Source organism: Branchiostoma floridae, chromosome 13 (assembly GCF_000003815.2).
Source record: "Branchiostoma floridae strain S238N-H82 chromosome 13, Bfl_VNyyK, whole genome shotgun sequence".
In the NCBI taxonomy this organism is placed as follows: Eukaryota; Metazoa; Chordata; class Leptocardii; order Amphioxiformes; family Branchiostomatidae; genus Branchiostoma; species Branchiostoma floridae.
This window is the reverse complement of record NC_049991.1, coordinates 3,566,524-3,584,370: the sequence shown is the minus strand read 5'-3', so window position 1 is coordinate 3,584,370 and position 17,847 is coordinate 3,566,524. Positions and strand designations below refer to the sequence as shown.

At 39.8% G+C, this 17,847-nt stretch overlaps 2 protein-coding genes across 2 annotated transcripts in view; one reads left to right on the top strand and one right to left on the bottom strand.

The window, feature by feature from the left end:
• The window catches only part of LOC118429344 (telomere length regulation protein TEL2 homolog), a 22,958-nt gene extending 8,923 nt beyond the window's left edge, over positions 1 to 14,035 (top strand). The window contains exons 3-24 of the mRNA XM_035839825.1: positions 1,773 to 2,009; positions 2,244 to 2,329; positions 2,700 to 2,768; positions 4,238 to 4,385; positions 4,786 to 4,944; positions 5,275 to 5,377; positions 5,521 to 5,589; positions 5,818 to 5,959; positions 6,153 to 6,211; positions 6,494 to 6,571; positions 6,806 to 7,017; positions 8,768 to 8,856; positions 9,307 to 9,398; positions 9,605 to 9,721; positions 10,268 to 10,339; positions 10,795 to 10,968; positions 11,508 to 11,599; positions 11,974 to 12,073; positions 12,580 to 12,644; positions 13,324 to 13,439; positions 13,609 to 13,691; positions 13,938 to 14,035. Coding sequence (XP_035695718.1) covers positions 1,773 to 2,009; positions 2,244 to 2,329; positions 2,700 to 2,768; positions 4,238 to 4,385; positions 4,786 to 4,944; positions 5,275 to 5,377; positions 5,521 to 5,589; positions 5,818 to 5,959; positions 6,153 to 6,211; positions 6,494 to 6,571; positions 6,806 to 7,017; positions 8,768 to 8,856; positions 9,307 to 9,398; positions 9,605 to 9,721; positions 10,268 to 10,339; positions 10,795 to 10,968; positions 11,508 to 11,599; positions 11,974 to 12,073; positions 12,580 to 12,644; positions 13,324 to 13,439; positions 13,609 to 13,691; positions 13,938 to 13,967 — 2,392 coding nt within the window. The 3' untranslated portion in view covers positions 13,968 to 14,035. The remainder of the gene's footprint in view (positions 1 to 1,772; positions 2,010 to 2,243; positions 2,330 to 2,699; positions 2,769 to 4,237; positions 4,386 to 4,785; positions 4,945 to 5,274; positions 5,378 to 5,520; positions 5,590 to 5,817; positions 5,960 to 6,152; positions 6,212 to 6,493; positions 6,572 to 6,805; positions 7,018 to 8,767; positions 8,857 to 9,306; positions 9,399 to 9,604; positions 9,722 to 10,267; positions 10,340 to 10,794; positions 10,969 to 11,507; positions 11,600 to 11,973; positions 12,074 to 12,579; positions 12,645 to 13,323; positions 13,440 to 13,608; positions 13,692 to 13,937) is intronic.
• A 2,647-nt stretch (positions 14,036 to 16,682) lies between these two features.
• Positions 16,683 to 17,847, bottom strand: part of LOC118428418 (cytochrome P450 2C15-like) — a 7,869-nt gene continuing 6,704 nt past the window's right edge. The window contains exon 8 of the mRNA XM_035838470.1: positions 16,683 to 17,553. Within this exon, the coding sequence (XP_035694363.1) occupies positions 17,372 to 17,553 (182 nt within the window). The 3' untranslated portion in view covers positions 16,683 to 17,371. The remainder of the gene's footprint in view (positions 17,554 to 17,847) is intronic.

Genomic DNA, 17,847 nt, shown 5'->3' with positions numbered 1-17,847 from the left:
AAGCTCAGTCATACAGTTGATGCATACAGGAACACTTTTCCAATGTGATTCCCATGCATGGCTGAGGGAAACAGAAGGGAAAGCCAATGGAATCATAGCTAATTTCCGTGATAATTGATTTTTCACACTTAATCAGCTGCAAAGACTGTAAGGATAAGAGCCTGTTGACCATCAGCTCAGCCCATCTCTCCTCCTAGGGTGTGACTGATTACCAGGAATCACAAGAGACACACATAAGATTCACTGTCTCTAATTGGCGAAAAGGAAAGTTGTCCGTTGTATGTCCTCTAAAACAAACATTAGAACCTCTCTGACTGGGTAAAAAAGGCAGGATACACACAAGAAATAGCTCTTTTTATGCCTGGTGTGTTTCTCCTGCATTTCTCCTGTGCTTCATCTGTATGACTGAGCTTTGGAAGGGTTAACTGCTGTAAGTGTGTATCAACCGGATGAAACTATCCACTGACCTTTTGCTCGGATCATGTTCTATAGAGTAAGAGCTAAAAAGTGCTGTTATAAAGCCTTTGACACCTGAGCCCAAAATGTTGCATTGACAGAGTTTTTATACTAGTATCTAAAACCTAAAAAAGTTGTTATTGTCCTGTAAGTTAAATGCCTTGCCTGTAGTGAACTGTCTCATAGGATATGATAGGTCAAGGATTCTGAAAGAAGACACCGACGGCATGCGGCCATCGGCAAACAAGCCCCTTGAATTGAACTCTGGACTTTACCTTAATAATTTCCAAGTTGCATCATCAAGTTTATGTATTTTGTACTCATTTTGCACACCTTTTGTATTATAGTCTATCTTTAATCATTGTACTTGCGTAAGAGAAGAGACTGTGTTGAAAAGACACTTGTATGAATCTGTCCAGTCTCTTAGATGGCGTTTTTTTTTCAGACACTTTCATTTTCACAGACGAGGCTGTCTTAGTCTTTTTACCCAATACTCTGACTGAGTGAAGAACAACTATTCAGTTTGAATGAAAGTTCATCTGTGATAGTAAGCAGCATTGTACTTTGTAGAGATTTTACATGTTGTACCTGTAACGTTATCCGCACACAAATTCGAGCACTAACTTAGCCACAAGCTTTCCATCAGTCCTCTGGTCCTTCTCAAGTTAGATATTATTATTTCTTTATTTCAGGCTCTCACTGGCCCATATGACGTAGGGACAAACATGAAAAACAAAGAATATGTACAACATTTTAAGACAAACTGACAATATTATGGCTATGTGTAGAGGCGGCGCCAGAGATTGGTGAAAAATGAGTTCTTGTAAAAAGAGTCGGACGTAAGTACGGACTGTATAATGGTATTAGTAGAATTGACAAGCCTATGTACAAAGGAGTGGCACTGTTTACGCCATCTGGCGTTGAAGGTATCGGAATGATTGCACACGAACATTTCAGTTGCGCTGCAAGATCTAGGGAAACTCATAATTATACCGAAACAATTGTTGTAGACAAAGCGACATTTCGACAGAACAGTGGTACGAAAACCCAAATATCGATATTACCGGTAACCCAAAACTTATGTCATGTGATCAGAATGGAATTGTGGTGTGGCAAAAAAAGAGTTTGTTTTAGGGAATATGTTCAGAGGGGTTCCTATTTAGAAGTTGATCTACTTATTCTTACAGGTCTGTAAACAGATAGGTCAAGTGATGATCAGCCATTTCATGTCAAAATGTCGATGTATTTTTACTGAAAGCCTTACATGGTGAAAGAGATGAACATAATAACAGTGCTTTAATTTGCTTTTTCCGCAGCCCAAGCTACAAACAAGACAAGTGCGTCTCTCTACTGGAGCAGTTTCTCACACAGAACAAGATGACATCCATGTTCTGGGAGCAGTGCAATACCATAGCTACAGGTCACATGATCCAGACCAACCAATCAGACAGCAGGAGGCAACCGAGGGTGCACAATGCATTGTGGGAGGAGCTGGTGACGATTTTGGCGACCCTTCCAGACAGGATGGCCAACAAATTACAGCAGCGAAATCGGTTGGTTATTGACTTTTTTATCTATGGTGTCAGGAAATGCTTTTTTTCATTCTTTAACAGACAGACAGACAGACGGATGGACAGACAGACAGACAGAAGGACAGGCAGACAAATGGACAGACGGACAGGCAGACAGACACATATATTTAATGATGTACTAGTATACTACTACAAACTTGAATGCTTTTGTTGGAAGTGTACTAAGGTCTTTACCATGACTGATTATTTTTGCAGTCCTGCCTTTTCTCCAGAGCAGTATTTCCAGTCTCTCGCTCTGAGCATGTGGGAGACTTTGGAGAAAGTTTACAGTGCTATCAAAGGTGAGAAAGATAACATCATATTGTCCCCCATTTCACACACAAAAAAAATACCTTTACATACAACTATCCATCGCAATGTGGTCTCTAAAGAATTAGTGCATGCAATTCTTCTCAAGTCAGCTCATGGTGAAGTTGAAGACAATGTTCTTGGTATCATGTGAATTTTCCTTGATTGTGTACAAGGCTGTACTCCTTATGAACAGATTCTGAACTGGTATGTCTCCTACAGTGAATGTAAACTGGATAAATTTTTTTTTATATGGACGTTATGCACATACAAGTACATGTATGTGTAAGGCCCAATGTATTTGTAACAAACTCATTTTGTTTAATGCATTTATCCTATTTTACTCAATTTCCTCATGTACAGCTTCCCAGGACTGTTCCATGGCCTTTCTGCAGCTGTTGTTGGGGAAACTGTGTCTTCAGGGGCATGCAGGTAAGGCTATCTGTCTGTAGTCAATTCTTATTCAGATTTTTGTTTTGTTTTTAATCTTTCCTAGTGTGTCAACTTGTTTTTTGGTCAATGTGAACTAAGGGTGGATACCAGTTCTCTGGACCTGGTACAGACTTGGCACAACATCCAAGAACAGACTCTGAGTAACAAAAACACCCCTGAAATTTGTCAATGACAACTTAAGTTTCAGTTTTTTTTTACTTATATCTATTCTCCAATTTTCGCTCAGAATGCCTCCTTTTTTTATCTGTCTGTATTGGAGTTTGATAAAAGATATTTAGCCTATGTTTGATGAACATTCAAGTTTTTCAAATTTCTCCACTGCTTGTTAGTCACCAACAATACTGGGAGAAATAGGTGTAACTTTCAAATATCAATTGAATATTAATATACCGGTTTAACAAAAACAAAACTGGGAGAAATGGTGTAACTTTTAAATATCAATTGAATATTAATATACCGGTTGAACAAAAACAAAACTGGGAGAAATAGGTGTAACTTTCAAATATCAATTGAATATTAATATACCGGTTGAACAAAAACAAAACTGGGAGAAATAGGTGTAACTTTCTTTTTTTTTTAATTTATTTATTTATTGAAAATGACAACAAGTCATTACACTGGGCCAGCCTAGGCAGTCTATTCAAGCTGATGACGGCTGACCCACAAAGATACAACAAACAAATCTAAATTACACATATGTACATAATAGGCCACATAGGCTACGTGAGCTATGAGGAGCAGATGGAAGGTGCTGTAAATCGGTTTGTTGATGTTAAAAATGAATGTAGAGCGTCTGAGAGTTTTTGGTTTGTAGCAGAGTTTTGACCTGGAGAACCATTAAGGAGGACTCCAGTTGAGAGAGACTGGCCGACAAGTTGGAGCACTGAAGAAGCTAGGGTTTGCCGTGCAGCCGTGTGCAGAGGACAGTGAAGTAGAAAGTGTGCAACCGTCTCGGACGTAGCACCACAAGCACAGCTCCGGGTTGTGATGTTGAACTTAGCCAACGTAGAGTTGAGCTGACACCAGCCAAGACGTAGTCTGGTAGTAAGGATGTTGCTCTGGCGATTTCCTAGTCTACGAAACTTCTGGTGTTGACGGGAAGACAGAATGTGATCTCTGCACTTCTGGTGTAACTTTCAAATATCAATTGAATATTAATATACCGGTTTAACAAAAACAAAACTGGAAGAAATAGGTGTAACTTTCAAGTATCAATTGAATATCATACCAGATTAACAATTAAACAAAACTGGGAGAAATAGGCATTATTTTCAAATATCAATTGAATGTTATACCAGTTTAACAAAAGCTGAAACATCTTAACTATACAAGTCCAGGTTCAGGTCTGTGCCTGAAATGAATTCTCTGGACCTAAACCTGGACTTGATTAAGCTAAACTGGTACTGAATGTTAATGATTTAGTACTGGGGTGTGATTTGTCCCCATAGGTCTAGTTTTGGGAGTCCTGCTACCCAAACTAACCAGACAGACACGTCAGGACTTCGTGTGGCAGCGGGTCAGCTGTCTACTCCTCACAGGTGTGCAGGACAGGTGTGTGGAGAGCCTGGTGGTGCAGCTGCTCACACAGGTGTCATGGTGAGTACACAGGTGTGCAGGACAGGTGTGTGGAGAGCCTGGTGGTGCACCTGGTCACACAGGTGTCATGGTGAGTACACATGTGTGCAGGACAGGTGTGTGGAGAGCCTGGTGGTGCACCTGGTCACACAGGTGTCATGGTGAGTACACAGGTGTGCAGGACAGGTGTGTGGAGAGCCTGGTGGTGCACCTGGTCACACAGGTGTCATGGTGAGTACACAGGTGTGCAGGACAGGTGTGTGGAGAGCCTGGTGGTACAGCTGCTCACACAGGTGTCATGGTGAGTACACAGGTGTGCAGGACAGGTGTGTGGAGAGCCTGGTGGTGCAGCTGCTCACACAGGTGTCATGGTGAGTACACAGGTGTGCAGGACAGGTGTGTGGAGAGCCTGGTGGTGACCTGCTCAAACAGGTGTCATGGTGAGTACACAGGTGTGCAGGACAGGTGTGTGGAGAGCCTGGTGGTGCACCTGGTCACACAGGTGTCATGGTGAGTACACAGGTGTGCAGGACAGGTGTGTGGAGAGCCTGGTGGTGCACCTGGTCACACAGGTGTCATGGTGAGTACACAGGTGTACAGAACAGGTGTGTGGAGAGCCTGGTGGTGCACCTGGTAACACAGGTGTCATGGTGAGTACACAGGTGTGCAGGACTCTGGCGTCACACTTGCTCCAACTATTTATCTTATCATTAAGCAAGACTGGCTGTTGTTAGATTGGAAATTTAATTCCAGGTCCAAAATGAAGTATTTTCATTAATTTTTTACTTGTTACCTAAAGTTTGTAGATGTATAATAATGTAGAGTATTGTACATGTATTTTCAATTTTTATATTTTATCCAATGTTTATATTTTATATTGCCAAAGTGATTTTTTTCTAAATTGATCCAGGTATGGCACCCTGTCCAGACTTTTGGGAGATGGAGTCCTCAGGAGTCAGAAGCTGAAGTACATCCTAACGCACAAGTGTCTCCTCATCAGGCATTATGAACAGGTGCAGTATCTGTTACCCAATCTACCAGCACATGAGCACCCTCTAGCATAACACAGCAGCATTGCAGGCAGTAGAAGTGTGATTGTGGCTTTCCCTGCAGCTGAATGTCTGAGAATTCTGACCAATAACGTCTTTTTAAACAGGATCGAGTGGTACAGAATATTATGGGCTACCTGGCAGACTCACCAACCAGGAGACACCTTCTTATTGAGGTATGGAAGAATGCCACTAAAATTCAATATTTCCTAATTGCATTCAACCATTACAGTATCATTGAGTGAACACTGTAAAAATAATCAGATGTTTCTACAATGTGGGTACCAGTGCTACAGTGGTAAAGGACACTACACCATAATATCACATGTCATGTTTCCATCCAATGGCATGTCATTGTAAATGTTTATCAAAGTCATGTTAACAGCTCCAACAACTCTCCCCAGACATTAGTGAAAGTGTTAGAAGTCTGGAGTGACTCCAGTGCCATCAAACACACCTCCTATGACCAGCATGCGTACCTGTCTAAAGCCATACTGGCAGGACTCTCACATCTCAACAGCAAGGAAAAACAGGAACACAAGCAAGGTAAGGCCATCTATAAGGCATTGTTTTTCTCAGTAGTTTTTCTCAGCAGTTTTTACAGTTAACTGTATGCAAAGCCCATAACCAAATAAAAATGTGGGCTGATCAAGCAAAATAGACATCCTTGTGTCTTTTTGCTCACTGACAAATGTTTCATTCTTCATGCCTCATGTTGATGTTACTCTCTTTCTTGCAGACTTCATTAGAAGACTTCTGGAGGGAGTACAGCATCACATAGACAGTCCTGTCATTAAGGTATGAAACATGACCATGTTTCCTAGTGTCCTTTGCAGACTTCTAGTGCATGGAGCTTGCTTTTATTTTATGGGGGGGGGGGGGTGCTTGTTTGCGATTTTCTATATTGGGTAAGCCTAAGGAAAGGGAGTTTGCTGTGGAAGGAAGTTTTTGCCTAACATATTCAGTTTCAGTTCATACATGAATGACAGAATAATTTCTGGCTTATTAAACTGCATTAGATTAAATTGTTATTGAAAAGCTTCTCTATTGAATTTCACATTTATCCACATTGTCTTCTAGATTCGTCGTCTGGGCATGATTGTGGCAGAAAGTGTGACAAAGATGGTGGATCCTGATGGACAGAAACTCAAATTCGAGGTACTCATTGGCATTACTCAATGACATGCATATTTTTTTTGTAATACTTTTTTCTGCCTGCTGAATATTGTTTCCAGTGACATTTTCTGAAAGCTGTATGCTATACTGTCTTAGTCTAGTATTTATACCTAGATCATACATGTGCCATTGAAATTCAGGATAATAGATGAAACAATGAATTCACAAAAACCTGAATATTTCACTTCAAGGTTTCTTGTTCCGTTTGTTTTTTAGTATGAGGAAGACGAGGAAACTTCAAGACTACTTTCTCTCCTCATGCCTCCTTCTGACCCTGGAGATGAACTTGAAGGAGATATGGAAACAGAAGAAGTCTTGATGAGTAAAACCTCACTGCCACAGAAGGAGGGTACTACCAGAACATCTGGTCAGGAAGGGAAGGTGACATCATCTCAAAGCAAGGAGGGTTCTGACTCTGAGTTAGACAGGTATGAGTGTGAATGAAATTTGAAACCTATAAGTGATTATAAGTTTGGCATGGAAAGATTGAATGTACTAGTGTTTCTGATGCATGAAATAATGTCACTATAGGTAGGATCTCTCCTTTTTTTTAGATTTCAATCAAAGTGATCCAGCAAATATAGTTTAATTTACAGTTTTTAAACAGTTACTGTACCATGCAGGGTCCTAATGTAGTTTTAACACATTGTTGAAACAATGTAAAGCTGCATTATAGGACCGTGCTATTTTCAGAATCATGTTGTAATCATTTTTATTATGAAACAAAATATACATTATACCAGCACAAGTATATGAATAATCTTAACACTTCTTGGAATTCTGTTTTGTTTCTGTATCATCACTAAGAGACAGATGTAAAGTTTTGTCTCTTTCCAGCTATTGTCAAAAAAAAGGCAAGGGTGAACAGTTTTTGCTTGGATCCATTTGGTAAACTGAAACACATTTATTTATCCTAAGCCTTAGATGCGCAACTGCTCAACTATAAGACAGTGTTTTGGTTGCTTAACCCTCTCAGCACGTCATAAAATTTTTTCCTGTATACCATATACGACATATAATTTCAGTCTATACAGGTGTCAATTAGTACTTTTTGTTAATTATTATTACAGCTGCTATGTAAGGAGTAGACTAGGAAAACTATATATTTCTGGAAAGCTCACAGACTGGCCTTTCCAATAAAAGCAAAATAAACATCATACCATCAATCTGATAGTACACAATAAACAAAAACACAATATGCAAAACAACACAAAAACATGTCTCACAAAATAAAAAGTCCATTCAGGGGCAAAAACATACTTTACTTATCCTGAAACTACACAGAAATACATTATAATACAAGAGCAATGCTGGTATTATGTGATGGGCATCAAACATCTTCACACTGCTCATCTTCTTCATCGATGTTGTCACTGCTGGATGCTGGGGAGAAAACCAAAATATAGTTTATAATAATCACATGTTTTGTTGTTGAACAATTGTATTGTTGTATTATCATGTGAAATTGTTGTTTTGTTGAGGAAAAATTGTAGTAATATTATTTAAAAAATAGTACAACTTCCAACCACTTTCATTTATATGTTCACATAAGTATAACTACAAGCTCTGACAATATCTAAAAAAAAAAAAATTTGAAAAAAAAAAATTTGAAAAAAAAAGGTTTGCTATCGCAAACCTGTAAAATGCAGCTAGATATTAGCAGTACGAAACCGCAAACCTGGCATGAAGAGACAGCAGCTAATATTCAACAAAAAAACCCCGTTGTTTACCTTGTTGTTCGTCTCTTTCCCCGCTGGTGGGAGCCTCCACTAAATCTTCATTATCGGCCTATGAGGCCCCTGAAGCCCCTGAAGCACTCATGATTATCTAGCGTCTGGATTACGTTCAAATAAGGTTTGAATGAAGTCAAAATGCTGTATGTTTTCTGATTGATTGGTTCTCTTACAATTACCAGCGTTCTAGTTGTGGGATTCGTCATGATGGTGGGCAGGGAGTTCAAAATCCAAAACGTGACGTACGAAGCCCCGTACGTGGCTTCTCGCGGTCTACGGGAAAGCCACGAAAATGGCTTTTCGTGCTGAGAGGGTTAAGCCTCAAGTGACCAATCACATTTGCTGTTATTCAAATGGTTACCCTTGATTGGCTGAAAGACATGATTGAATTGATGATTGACAGATGTTATGTTTCACACCTGCTCTAACCTTTACATTTTTCCAGTGATGATGACCTTGAGCCATATGACATGCCAGAAGACACTAAGATGTCCAAGGTCAAGTCACCTGTCTACATCAGAGACTGTCTCGATGGTAAGGATCTTCTGTCTTACGTGTGTTAAGGGGTCACATTTGCTATCTTCACTGCATGGTCAACTTAGGCTAGCTAGAAATGACATGCACATAGTGTAGAAAGAGAGCTTTCATTTTGGCAAGTCAGACTCTGTGGTTTGCTATTTTTGTATGAGTTCTGTCATTTTCATGTACAGTAGAAGTCACTTAATTGCACGGCCTATTTGCCAGTGAATTTCATGCAATTATCCGGCTGGTGCAATAATGCGAAGTTATCTAGTTGGACCGCACTGATTTGGGGATTCCATGCAGTTAACAGAAGGGTGCGTTGTGCAATTAACTGGCTTCTACTGTACTACTGTAAACAGTAACATTGAAAGTATAAACACGACAAAAAACGTTGTATATTAATGCTTTCTGCATTCTATTATTGGGTACTGATTTAACTGTTGGAATTACTTTTATTTTCAGGTCTCATAGCCAATGAGGATGCAGACAGAGTTGAGGCATGTCTCTCTGTGTGTGAACAACTGGTGAGAAGACAACCTGACAACTTAGAAGAGGTAAGACAATGGAAAAAGTCCAAAATCATCTTTCAATTAGTGGATGGAATATAAAATTTTTCATAAAAATATGTTAACAGTTTTTAAAAGTTCACATCCAAGCACAGTCAATGCAAATATGCCAAACTGTTGAATACAGTTCATCAAAATACATTCTGCATAAAGTGTTTTTTTTTCATTCTATCAAAATATTTTTCTCTCCACAGGTCTGTGTGGAACTGGTGAAAATTCTGCTGCATCTACAGAACAGTTTTGCTATCCCAGAATTTACCAGGCTCAGAAGAAGCGCCATGGTGGCCACAACGGTCTTCTGTCCTTTGCAGGTAGCTATGGTGTTGTGGATTGAATTATGCAATTATAAGATAACTCAATAGGAAGCAATGAATAGACGATAACACTTTTTCGTGTGTACGTGGCTTCACTTCGGCTCACGTATTTAAACCATGCATACTAGGTGACCCCTAGTCTTCTCGATAAGTGTGCAATTGTTGGATTCTTTTATGTGCAGAGGTAACGCTAGTTCACTTTTATTAGCTTGGTAACCTATATCCGTTGTTCTGAAATAAACTGGGTATAAAAGGTTTTCAAGTCGACTGCAATATTTCTAATATTTTTCTTATGAACTGAGAATATTGTAATTCAAACTACTGTCCACTTCATATCCCAAAATACCCTGTTTTTGAACACAACGGATATAGGTTACCCCATGGATAAAGGTGAACTAATGTTATGTGATTGTACTATTAGGTACTAGCATTTTAATCTGTAAGCAAAACCAACATTTATGTTTCATATTTAAAAGCAGAAAGTATTTGACACTGTATATTATGTGTTTGTCAGTGAACATTATATTGTTTCTTCATTTACAGGTTTCTCAGTATCTTACCAGTGAGTTCTACGCACCAAACTACACTATAATTCAAAGGCTGGATATGTTAGAGGTTTGTAAATTTTCCAACAAAATAAAGAATGCAATATGCACAGCGCCTTGGTGCTGACTGTGTTTCCCTGTCCCTGGTGCTGACTGTGTTTCTCTGTCCCTGGTGCTGATTGTGTTTCCCTGACTCTGACTGTGTTTCCCTGTCCCTGGTGCTGATTGTGTTTCCCTGTCCCTGGCGCTGATTGTGTTTCCCTGTCTCTGGTGCTGACTGTGTTTCTCTGTCCCTGGTGCTGACTGTGTTTCCCTGTCCCTGGTGAACTGTGTTTCCCTGTCCCTGGTGCTGACTGTGTTTCCCTGTCCCTGGTGCTGACTGTGTTTCCCTGTCCCTGGTGCTGACTGTGTTTCCCTGTCCCTGGTGCTGACTGTGTTTTCCAACATTTTTTTCCAATTTCTAGATAATCACAAGATATGAATTGTGGAGAAAAATATTTCTGCCCTTTACACCCCCACATGCAGGTTTTAGTTGGTGCAGCCCAAGAACTTTCACAGCCAATGGAACAGAAGAAGGCCACGAGACCAGAACCTCTGGTACAGCTACTCCCTACCCCTGATGATCAGTCTAGGGAACCCCAACACTGGAGGGAAGTTGTACAGAAGAGGATAGAGAAGAAGACCAGGAGATTTGCAAAGGTATAGCTATAGCCAACCATGGCCTTCCAACCGTCTCCAGACCATGGTTTGGTCTTTTAGTGAGGAGCAAGGTCATCTGTGATTGGTAGTTCTTAAATAGGCAAAGATGTCAATAGTCTTTCAAATTTATATTCGTCAGTACCAGACAACTGTAAATTTTGAAAAGTAGTCAGGAAAGTCATATTGAATGCAATCAGAGAAGCAGACATGAGCTATAATATAATAGGAATTCCAGGCTACTCCTAACCCAGTACCAACCTTGCTTTGGATGTGGTCAGGAGCAAAGTGGTGGTAAGGTCCAAAATGTGTGACAGAGGCTTAAGTGATTGATCGTTTTAATCAGTAATTAGCCTGTTTTATAAGTAGCTGAAGATTTCAAATGTTTTCTTTATTTTGTTGCGAACCAGATAGTAGCATTGCATACTGTGATGTACATGTAGTTATATGAATATGACCAATACATATATTTGTTCGGAATTATTATTTTGCAAGAGATTAGTAAAATTATTCTCAGGTTTGATCTTTGTTGTGTGTTCCAGGGAGCCAGCAAGCCTGACCCAACACCAGTACCAAACAAGTTCCACACTGTGGCTGGGCACTTCTTTTTCCCACTTCTCAAGAACTATGACAGGTAAAAGTCTATTTATCATACATAGATATCATAAACTTTGCTTCAATTGAGTAAATTGTAGTCAAACTATTTCTTGACTTGAAAAAAGCTTTTGAAAAGTTTTCTAAAGCCCTTTTCAAGTCAACAAACAGTTTGAGTTTGTTTCGATCTTCAGAGATGATAATCCTTTAGACATTATTCAATCAGTAAATACTATATATTATATATACATGTATATAACAGTGTATATCTTATGCCAAAAACAAAAGTTAAAGTTTGTCTAATAACTGTCATTTCTGCTGGTGCTCATTTTTAATTGACTGACTTTCACAATTATGAAAAAGTGCCAAGTGGACATTCTACAAATGTAACTTCTGTGTTCACATGTAAACCAGTCGTCAGAACACCCTGGACATGTTAGGAGAGGATACCCTGGTGCTTGGTAGACTGGTGTACTCATTAGGGGCAATACTGTATGCTGCTGCAAACACTATGGTAGGTTCAACACTTCTTTTTATTACTTGTAACCTCTGTGAAATGAAGGTATTGTAGTGACTGCTGTTTGATTGTTGACACATAGATGTCTGACCTCAGGATAATGTAAGTGAACACCTAGATGCTGTTTTGATAGTTGGTCTTTACAAGACCTTGAAAATCGATTGTAGGCCCCCTAGTGGTGTGTTATGGTACTGTAGCAGAACTTCTTGTTTTGATACCCTTAAAGATTAATAAATAAATAAATAAATAAAACAATATCATTCTCATGTTCTGGACATCCTATGGTCATGATTTTTGAGTGCTAGATGGCTCTTGTTTTGCTTGTAATGACTACATCTTTTGATTTCCTGAAGTTACTACCGTGACGGTAACCATTGATGTACATGTAGTTTTAAACTTTCATCTTCTGTCCATTTGTCCATCCATTAATCCATGCAATCCATCTGTCATTTTACAAATCCATCCATCATGTTTTATTTATGATAAGCTTTTTTTTGCACCAGGTTGCAAGACAAATGTCCAAAACTCTACTTGAGTTTGTCTGGGTACTACGCTTCCACACAGAACCGTAAGTTCTTATCTTGATTTTTCACTGAAAATACAATTTTGGCTCTTTCATTGAGGGTGATACATAATTGAATACAACACAATGTAATCCATATCACCTGAGGCACCAGCACCCTGTGGATAGGATCACCAGTAGCCTGCAGGGTGATCCGACCCGTGGGAGAGCTCAAATAAGCTATTAGGACCAAGGGTGATGCGGAATACGCCATGTTGTATTTCATTTATGTCATACCCACCCGAGAAAACACATTGTTTCATTTATGCTAAAGGTGCCAGACATTCATAGAATTTTGTGTCCTTGAAAGGAAAATGGTAACAACTGTTACAGCAATTCCAATGTCAGAATCTATTATTGGAATTTTCAACAGTGCCGCATACTTTTCATTTGAATGATTCTATAAAAACCACATGTGATAACGTGGGTTATCACATTACTAAGGCTTCTACTGTTGTCACCAGATCTGGAACACCTGTATGGGATGTTATAGCAGCCCAGGTTTGACATAGATACAAGTGACAGTCCTGCCTGGCCTGTTGCAATGGTTGCGCCACGCTCACTCGAATTCTTATTCGGATGCACATTTTCCAAGAACCTCAAACCTAATATTGGAGTGTGGAAACTGTTAATAGCAAAAACTTTTACTGGTTGACTTATGAAGCTGTTTTGTTTTTCTGTCCAGGTATGTCAGGCAATCGTTATTGTTTGCTGTTTCCATGGTGATCCTGAGTGTCCCCGCCCATGTCTTGACCTCTGACCTCCAGGAGGAGATATTTGAAGGACAGCAATGGCTACAAGGTATGACAGATGTCGTAGATGCTAAAAATAAGAATTTTTTTGTTGAAATTCCCACCAAACCAGTACATCTTTGAACTTTCAAAAATGAAATATTTATTCATGTGCTTATAATATTCATATCAAGAAGCTAGCAACATTTTTAAATTCTTATGTTTTCTTCTTTTCCAAGATGTGTTGGAGAAAGACACTGATGCAGAATGCCAGAAACTGGCAGTGCAGACTCTGATGTTGCTGCAGAACACACTCCAACAGGTAGGGGGCAGCATGTGAATTATTCCTTATGAAAAAGTGGAAATTTTTACCAGTTTTTGTCTCAATACTATAATGGAGTCACCATTTGCAATACTTTTTGTGCACACATAAAAAGTATGGTGTATTTCTTGATCTAATAGCACTTACGAGATCCAAAACACATTTCAGGTGTATTTGGCTCAACACTCGTCTGTTAACATTAACAGTAACTTGGTTTTCAGAATGTTCAAAATCTTTTTCTTCCAGGAGTTGGGTGGAGGAAATACTCAGCAATAGCTACAAGTACCATATAAGCAACTGGTGGAGAAGAGTATACAAACTTTTTAAGATGGATACCATTCTCCTACGCAGATGCAAACCTGTGTCCTAGAATCCTGCTCAGTTTGTGCTCTGTTAAACTGCCCTGTTATTTCCAATATTAGGGGATCACTTTACTAACCAGGTGACCCAAAATTTGAGATATTTAGGATCTGTTGGTAGAGGGTGATTGTGGCATCACCAAAGTATACTACCCGAAAACATTTTGAAACCATCATTCTCTTGCTAAAAAAAACCCCAACTATTTCGTCCGCCATTGCATTGTGGATACAGTACTTGAAATCTAGGCCCTGCACACTTATTTTCCTGTGCTAAATAAGGCAAACTCATTAATGAATAACAGATGCAAGATGGGTCAATAGTGCAGTAATGTGCACTTGAAAAAGTAGAAGTGAATCTAGAGGAGTATACAGTGCATTTTGTACATATGTGCTTATAATGTTAAAGGAAAGCATCAGAAAATCTTCAATTCATTATTTTCCAGTAGTTTACTCATTAAAAAGTTGATTTACGTCAATTTTTACATTAATCCGCCCAATATGACCCTGTAGACACGTTTGAACTTCGCGCTCTCCTCCCCTCTCCCGCCGCGCTGGCCGATGACGTAATGGCCTCGTTCTGATTGCCTGCGCGCTGACGTCACAAATCAGAATTGAAACTTCTGGCCATGCCAGCCATTTTGCTCGGTGAACCTCGGTCCCTTCGGCGGGAAATCACACCGCCATTCTGGAAGCCAGTCCGTTGTTGTTGACAATTAACTTCGTGGACCTGTAAGTCGCGTTGTGAGCTGTCTACGAAGCCATAGTCCCGGGAGACTGAACATGAATTAGCTTGTCTGCAGCGGGTGAACCGCGCGGCGACGGGACGAAATCAAAACAATGGTTTTTGGGGAGGTTCACGCACCGTGCCATTCTGGACTATTACAAGAGCGAGTTCGGGTCAGTTCTTACCTTCTCCTTTCCGAACAGCACAGTGATAATTACACGTAAGCTTCCACGAATTTTGGTTGAATTCACAGTTGTAGACCTCGTTTGTTCTACTGACAACATACCCTTGATCGCTACATATCGAACAACCCCCTTTTCGCGCCGAAACAGATAGCACCACAACTTGTACAGATCGTGCGAGTTACGCCTCGCCTCTCACTTTATTTTCTGTTTCTCGGGTAAATTATCTGGACTGGTCGGTTTTTCAATCATGTAGCTTTGGCGGAGATTGCTGGGGGTTCATTCAAAACAAATCACGGACTCTGAAACGAAGCCGACATTTCGCGCCATTCACAATGCCGGCCTGTGTTGTATGTAAAAACAACAATGCTGTATGTATGTTTCGGCGCGGAAGGGGGATCGTTCGATATGTAGCGATCAAGGGTATGTTGTCAGAGAATGATTTTTTTTAATGTCCCTGCCAGTTGGACAATTGTGAATTCAACCAAAATTCGTGGAAGCTTACGTGTAATTATCGCTGTGCTGTCCGGAAAGGAGAAGGTAAGAACTGACCCGAACTCGCTCTTGTAATAGTCCAGAATGGCACGGTGCGTGAACCTCCCCCACCACCATTGTTTTGATTTCGTTCCGTCGCCGCGCGGTTCACACGCAGGCAAGCTTATTCATGTTCAGTCTCCCGGGGACTATGGCTTCGTAGACAGCTCACAATGCGACTTACAGGTCCACGAAAGTAATTTTCAATGACAACAAACTGAACTCCATAATGGCGGGGTGATTATTTACCGCTGAGAGGACCGAGGTTCACCGAGCAAAATGGCTGGCTAGAAGTTTCGGATCCGTGACGTCATACAATCTCAGACGATCAGAACGAGGCCATTACGTCATCGGCCAGCGCGGCGGGGAGAGGAGGAGAGCGCGAGGTTCAAACGTGTCTACAGGGTCATATTAGGCGGATCAATGTAAAAATTGACGTACATCAACTTTTTAATGAGTAAACTACTGGAAAATAAAGAATTGAAAATTTTCTGATGCTGTCCTTTAAGATACACATCAAAGATAAAATGTGAATAAAATATACAGTTTCTTTCTAGACGTGCCTTAAGCTTGTTGTTATTGGTACATTCCTTTCCCTTTTTCATAATTAGAGATTTTAGACTACCGTGGTCATTAAATCATCAATCTATGAGTTTATAGTTGATATTTTGAACATTTCATATGTAATATGATACTATATGTATAACAATTATATATGTCCATATAATGATAGATTGTGAAGGATCTACCATAAGCTATTATTAGGTTTCTGTCCTCCCCAACAAACTATCTCTTAATTGTCTTATAAACATACCTTTGATCAATTAACTGGTAAAGGTAGATGTATTAGTAAATGATATTTCACAATCACTAATTTTACAACTCCCCAAAAATAAATCAAAGCCTGGATCTTAATCTAGATCTTTAACAGAATGTTTTAGTCAAGGGCCAAACCCAAATCATTATCAAAATCAAGTCATCATGTACAGTCAAACCTGTCTATAGCGGCCACTCAAGGGACTGGAGAAAAATGGCCACTATAGACAGGTGGCCACTATAGAGAAAATGTTGATCAATTGACCACGAGCAAGTTGTACATGATTTCAGTTCCAACTAATCTTTCTCACCAAGTAGCATTGTCACGATAATGTAATTTCGCCGATAAAGACTTGCACTTTAACGCTCAAGGCATTTGTACCTTCCGCTACCGCCAAAATGACCCTGTCGGGAACTGGAATCCTCGCAAACTACGATTTTTAACTTGGCGCAGAGTGACATAAGGCCAACATATGGTCGCAATAGGCAGTGTTTCTGTATCTACGGGACCGGAAAACGTTTGGCCGTGGCCGTGTTGGACAGGTGACAGCCTATTTCTTAACCATTACGAATCCAAGGGACCGACAAAAAGTGGCCACTATGGCCAGGTGGTCGCTATGCAAAGGTGGCCGCTAATACAGGTTTGACTGTATTCTTTATCAAATGTAATAATCATAGGAATATCAACTCACTATTCAGGCAAAGGACTCAGCACCAAGGACAGGCACAACTGAAGTAAACTACCAGCGGATACTGACTGAAATGTCTGACAGTTTGTTTTAGTTTAATTTAACCAATTTAATTTGTTAGTTCTTGGATTTAAAAAAATATTTTAAAAACCTTAACTGGAAAAGCATAATGATAATGAAACCTGAGGACCAGGTTTGTGCCTTGGTGCACTGTCATATTCAAGTTTTTCTCCCTACCTTCTACCTTTATGATGTCCTCTTGCTATATTTTCACTTTTAAAACTCCGAGAACCAAGAAATCAAATTGGTATGGCTTTGTTTATGTTGATTATCTCTCAAAGTTTTGAGGGTTCCGATCCTTTCTGACCTTTCTTTCTTAGTTTCGTGCCACCGCTATCATATCATGAGGTTTGGGAGAACGCACGCCTCCGGTGATCCCTTCATGCGGTGATACGGTAACGCCCTCTGGCAGTTTGAAAGTGAAGTGCTGCATGAGCGAGGTGAAGAACAGGAAGAACTCCATCCGAGCCAGCTGTTCTCCCAAACAGATCCGGGGTCCTTGGGTAAAAAAAATGAGTATGGAATGATAAAGCTACAAAATTTAATGTAGCTATGATATTAAGCTATTAGCTATACTGGACACCTTTTGACCGGCTAACTCTGCTAACAGATTTTTCAGTCCATATTTGCAAACTTCTACGATGTTTCAGCCTATTGAAGACCAAATAATGAAGGCTGAACTTCTATCGAATGTAATTATAAAGAATATGAAGTAATTGAACAATTTTTTTTACATTGAAAGCTATGTGTTGATTTGGTTAAAAACATAATATTGTCTTGCGTGCGAATCTA